Below are 6,170 nucleotides of genomic sequence, written 5' to 3'. Positions count from 1 at the left end.
GTTTCACTCGTATTTATCCAACAGATCGCAACGTGTAAGTTATAGAAATACCACCTCCAACTCCTCAGTAGTAAAGTTTGGTACCTCAGGCATCGGTCCTCAGTCCTATGTTTTTATACGCTTCCCTCGGAAATATCATTCACAAATACTATATTAATTTCCATTGCTACGCTGATGACACGCAGTTATACGTCACTATAAAGCCAAATGACCCCTTCCAAATCTCAAATTTTAGAATCATGTCTATTTGAAATTAAAGAATGGATGGATATGAACTTTTTTTTGGCTTAATGCCAATAAAACCAGCCAAACAAGAGCATCTGTATGAGAACCTGAAAGTTAACATTGACAACTGTATGATTTGCTCTTCCATCAAAAACCTTGGAGTGATTTTTGACTCTCGTCTGACATTCCAGAAGGCAAGGCAAGGCAAGGCAAGGCAAGGCAAGGCAAGTTTATTTGTATAGCACATTTCAACAACAAGGCAATTCAAAGTGCTTTACATAAAACATAAAAGCAACAGGGAAGTATAAAAAAGTTTAAAAGCAACATAAAATATAATAAAAGTTACAGTGTTACAATCAGGGTTAAAAGAGTTAAATGGAAAATAAAAACAGGCTATGGGGTTGAGCAAATAATTGAGTTACAATCATTCTGAAAAAAGAATAAACAGAGAAGTACACTTAATCTACTCTCTCTAGCTAGTCTGTACTTGGGTCCACAGCAATCTTTGGGTCCACTGAAACTCCAAAAACCCTCAGACACTACAGAGAAACTAGGACATGTCTGTCAGCAGGCCACTTTGATCCAGTTATACTCTAGACCCACCTGCGTGTTTACAGGTGGACAGAGGTTCCTGCAAATCACTCAGCCGCGAGATTTAAGACCACTTCCTTCACTCTGTTCAATCTCACTCCCATAATCCCCTAACTCAATTACCTACTCATTTCTCACTTTGTAAATATTTAATTAAAAGCAATGGTAAAAAGCTAAAAACGAAGAAAAAGAAAACAGGACAGTAAAAGTTACAGTGCTGTGTAAGTTATCAATAAAAATAAAAATCTTAAATATTTAATTAAAAGCAATGGTAAAAAGAAAAGTCTTCAGTCTTAATTTAAAAGAACTGACTGTTTCAGCAGACCTGCAGTTATCTGGGAGTTTGTTCCAAATATACGGAGCATAATAACTGAACGCTGCTTCTCCTTGTTTAGTTTTGACTCTGAGACAACCTGAGAGGTCTGGATGGTTCATAACGAAGCAGAAGATCGGAAATGTATTTTGGCCCTAAACCATTTAGTGCTTTGTAAACTAACAGCAGGATTTTGAAATCAATTCTTTGACATACAGGAAGCCAATGTAAAGAGTGATGTGATCCACCTTTTTGGTCTTAGTGAGGACTCGAGCAGCAGCGTTCTGAATCAGCTGCAGCTGTCTGATGGATTTCTTAGGGAGCCCTGTGAAGACACTGTGACAGTAGTCAAGTCGACTGAAGATAAATGCATGGATAAGTTTTTCCAGGTCCTGCTGAGACATAAGTCCTTTAATCCTTGATATATTCTTCAGGTGATAGTAGGCTGACTTTGTAATTGTCTTAATGTGGCTCCTCAAATTCAGGTCTGAGTCCATGACTACACCAAGATTTCTGGCTTGATTTGTGGTTCTTAACATTACAGACTGAAGTCGAGCACTGACTTTCAATCGTTCCTCCCTGGCTCCAAAAACAATAACTTCAGTTTTATCCTTGTTTAATTGAAGAAAATTCTGGCACATCCAATCATTGACCTGCTCAATACAGTTACTCAGCGCCTGTATGGGATCATAGTCCCCTGGTGAAATGGTTATGTAAATCTGTGTGTCATCTGCATAATTATGAAAAATATATTTTGTTGTTTTTCATAATCTGAGCCAGTGGAAGCATGTAAATGTTAAACAAAAGAGGCCCCAGAATGGAGCCTTGGGGAACTCCACATGTCATTTTTGTCAGGTCAGGTGTGTGATTACCTATAGACACAAAGTAGTCCCTGTCCTTTAAGTAGGATTCAAACCAGTTTAGTACTGTGCCAGGAAGTCCAACCCAGTTTTCAAGTCTGTCTAGTAATATGTTGTGGTCGACCGTGTCGAATGCAGCACTGAGATCCAATAATACTAAGACTGAAATTCTGCCACTGTCAGTGTTTAAATGGATGTCATTGAAGACCTTAACAAGAGCCGTCTCAGTGCTGTGGTGTGGTCGAAAACCTGACTGGAAGACATCAAAACAGTTATTTAGTGCCAAGAAAGCGCTAAGCTGTTGAAAAACAATGATCTTACTTAAAAATGGGAGATTTGATATGGGTCCAGATTGCTCTTTTTTAAGAGTGGCTTAATGACTGCAGGTTTCAGGGCCTGTGGGAAAAAACCTGAGAGGAGAGACATGTTGACAATTTGTAGTAAATCTGAAGCCATGCATTTAGAAACATTTTTGAAAAAACCTATTGGCAGAATATCAAGGCAGCATGAGGAGGATTTCAGATGTTGTATTATGTCCTCCAGGTTTTTATGGTTAATAGAATCAAATTGTCTCAAACGCTAATTACAATATATACACCGGCTCGCCCTCTTCACTTTCTCAATGCTGGTCTCCTGGCTCCGTTGGTGCCAAGGTCCTTGCACTGTAAATAAAATATGATTTGATTCTATTTCTTTGGGTTGAATGTATGTTCATTTGAACTTGATCTGTGGAAGAACCAGCTGTACTAATCAATATATATATATGAGGTTTTATACAGCCCCCTAAGTCTTGTTTTGATCATTTATGGTGTTCATATGTGACTTTGCAAAGAAACTCCTCCACAGTGTCTAACTTGCAAAAATAAATTTATAAGTTTGCAATGTTTCAGTACACCTTCATCAGGGAAAACATAACTTCTTTTTCATCAGAATTGCAGGTATATGTAAGTATAAAGGCTTTTTTAAGTTTGCATTTTTACCCATACCTACCCTTTTTATGTCAGAGCTCCTGGGGTAGCTTCTGTAGCACCTGCAGGAAACTCCCATGCTGACCTGTGGTTCGGAGGACATCTGGGAATATCATGCATGCCTCCCACTGCTCCACATTCACTCTGTTCAAACAGACCACCAGCTAATTATGGCTTTCCCAGATCCCTGGGCTCAAGAAATCACTATACAGAATAAGCCATGGTATGAGATGTTTTATTTTGCCCCCTCCACTGTGGTTAAGTTAACTAGGATTCAGCAACAACCTATGAAAATAAACTCTCTACACAGGCTCAAAGTACTGAGACTATGGAAAGTGAGCTTGTTTCAAAAAATGTCAGGTGTTTAAAACAATATAGCCTGTGTGTATGTGTAAACTGAGAACCCTCATGCCATTAGCTATGGTGGTCTTGAAATTGACCAGTTTTGTATTTTGTTATTCAGCCTTAATTCAGAGCTTAAGTTGAAGTCTATTATGAATATCCAGACAACTGAGAGGTAAGAATGATACTTTCATTGTTTTTATTCAAGACATTACCAAATATTTACAGCACTCAAAATGCCCATACTCCAGATCCATTCAACATTCACGAGATATCCCAAAATAAATAACTTTTATTTGAGTGGGGGAAAGGAATTTCGAACCGGTGTAGAAAAATAAATACAAAATACTTCATTTGCTGTGAAACATTGTCACAGGGAATGTGGAATGAATTGTCATTTTTCTCTCGAGTTTCAAAACAGAGCAGTTCCTCAGAGCTCGTTTTGTTTTTACAACATTCATCGTCGCAGTGGTCTTCCTTTCTTCATATCCGTCCTGTCTGTCCTAAGTGCTCCCTTGCAAACATTAGAGTCCACGCAACGGGAAAAATGAAAAGCCCGCTCTCTTCTGAGGCCTAAAGCACAGCGGCTGGGCGTCAGCTGTGTTTGGCCTCTTTCAGTTTATCTGAAGGGTCGGCCTCATCCACTGGTTCTTCAGTCTGGATAATCTGTGAAAAAATGTTATTTTGATTAAGAATAAAAACCCAGTGCATTAAATATATCATCCTATGGGATTTATGCAGTAGGCCTATAGATACAAATAGGTGTTCAGAAAAAATGCATAGGCTATTCATCCCTTGCATGTACTACCTTGTAACAGCATGAGTAAATTTAAGGTGGATGGTGAAATCTTGTGGCTGTTTTACAAATAATGTGCATGATTTCTTTGTACAATCTGCGGGGGAACTACACCCCTTTCATAACGAAATAAAACAGGCTTAATGCCTATTACACGTGTTATATGTTTCGTTTTTATTGTTTTTGTTTGTTGTTTTTTGGGGGTGGTGTGTCATGCTATATAGCCTAATTATTACAGCAAAAGTGTTTCTATTAGATTCTATTTTTCATCCGGATGTCAGAGCGTAAATTCCGCATATGGATAATTTGGCACCACTTGTCTCCCTGCAGGACAAAAAGTGAAAGGCCCTCAACCTACCGTGCTGGACCATCCACAGCAGCCCTGCTAGTGGGACGTAGTAGACAAGGTCCACGCTCCCCCCATCCTCCAGACCGAGAACGCGTAGCTCAGGCGCTCGTGCGCCACGTAGCTGCAGCTTGTCCCTCGCGCGTCCAGCTCGTCGCTTTGCAGAACTTGGCACAGGAAGTCGATGTACCGGGCCGCGAGCTTCAGCGTCTGGATCTTGCTGAGTTTGTCCGATGGGAGGGTGGGGATGATCTTGCGTAGCGACGTGAATGCCTCGTTCAGCGACTGCGTCCGTTGTCGCTCTCGGATGTTGGCCATCACGCGCTGTGTCTGTAGATCATCGAAGGAGGGCTCGGGGCTGCTGCTGCCTTCACTGCCGCCGCTCCCAGCGCTGCCGCCTCCTCCATCGCAGGTCTTTCTGCATGTCTTTTTCCCGGTGCTCGGACTCTCCATGTCTCCCTCTTCCTCGTCGTCCGCGCTCTTTCGTGTGGCCCGCCGCTTCCTCGCGCCTCTCCGCGGCAGTTGACGGTCGGTCTCCTCCTCACTGTTCCCCGCACTGTCCATTGGAGAGGAGTCCTCTTCCCGCATCGTCTCTTCCAAAACTTTTCTGTGGTCTGTAGCACCGTAATAGCCCCTGACCCTAATCCACTGAACTGGTTACAACATCAGCAAACACGGCAGGTAATTATAAGTGTGGCCTGCAATAGGGGTGTGGGCTTGTATAACGGTAAATCTCGTGCGCCACGGAGAGGCAGAGCTGTCTGCCAGACTGGGACGACCGGGGCTCTTATAGCGGGGAGCGGGCAGGAGGATTTTGGGGAGCGCTGTGATTGGGTGAGGAAGGGTGTAACATAATACTGCAGGAGAAGGAGAGTATAATATCAGGAATGGTGTTTAAGACATGCAGGCTCCTTTATGCAAGATTGTGAAAGGGAGTGTTGAAGGGGCGCGGTGTTATTGAATCATAGGTGTAGATATCTGCAATCCCTTCCCCTTTAGGGATGAATTATTTCTCCCTTCCCCATTCCAATTTATTTCTGCCCCAAATGCAAAATGCTATTTTTTTCTCTCATTCTTGGATTAGATGCAATTTAAACAGATAAGTTGGAATATGTGTTTAAAGTCTATGAAATTAATATTGGCATAAATTAGACGACTCCTTTCATGTTCAGACTTTTTTGTTGCCACTTTTGTTTAATTTCCAAGTCATTTTAAAAGTTGCTGCCGTGCGTCAATATGCGTGGACTTGCTTTTATTTCTTTCCAATTGCAAATAAGTCAAAAAAGGACACCACATAGCCCAACAGACATTCCTCCACAAGCCTGTTGTTGGCCTAAAGTCTTCAGGTCTAGACACAGCCTGAGGTGGGATGCATGGTGGCGGTGAAAAATATCAGACCTACTGAAACACAGGAGGCTGTCACAGCAGGAGGTCTCTGCTCGTAACAGACCGTGGTGTTTATTTTCCCGTCAGCGGCCCCGCGTTGAGGTATGCGCTTAAATGGGTCTGACTCCCGCAGGGATCTCGACACCGCGGCTCAGGTTTAAAAGACCGGCCGTCCCAGGGAGCTCTCAGGGCGGATCCGTGCTCACAGCGGGGTCGCTAAAGGCGGTGTATGGCTGGAGCGCAATGCAAACACTGGAGGTGATAGAGAGAGGGAGATACACACACACACACACACACACACACACACACACACACACACACACACACACACACACACGCCATT

At 42.4% G+C, this 6,170-nt stretch overlaps 1 protein-coding gene across 1 annotated transcript; it reads right to left on the bottom strand.

Moving 5' to 3' along the window:
- Positions 1-3,484: 3,484 nt before the first annotated feature.
- On the bottom strand, positions 3,485-5,171 carry twist1a (twist family bHLH transcription factor 1a). The gene is made up of 2 exons (XM_046058937.1): positions 4,454-5,171; positions 3,485-3,965 (listed from the first exon to the last, which is right to left on the bottom strand). The coding sequence occupies exon 1, from the start codon at positions 5,027-5,029 to the stop codon at positions 4,481-4,483; it is 549 nt and encodes a 182-aa protein (XP_045914893.1). The 5' UTR covers positions 5,030-5,171; the 3' UTR covers positions 3,485-3,965; positions 4,454-4,480.
- Between the last annotated feature and the right edge of the window lie 999 nt (positions 5,172-6,170).

This window comes from Micropterus dolomieu, linkage group LG09, assembly GCF_021292245.1.
Source record: "Micropterus dolomieu isolate WLL.071019.BEF.003 ecotype Adirondacks linkage group LG09, ASM2129224v1, whole genome shotgun sequence".
NCBI lineage: Eukaryota > Metazoa > Chordata > Actinopteri > Centrarchiformes > Centrarchidae > Micropterus > Micropterus dolomieu.
This window is presented reverse-complemented; position numbering and strand designations above follow the sequence as displayed.

Bases quoted from the DNA above. Each gene is read 5' to 3' on its own strand.
- twist1a (XM_046058937.1), bottom strand. From the start codon at position 5,029: ATGCGGGAAGAGGACTCCTCTCCAATGGACAGTGCGGGGAACAGTGAG.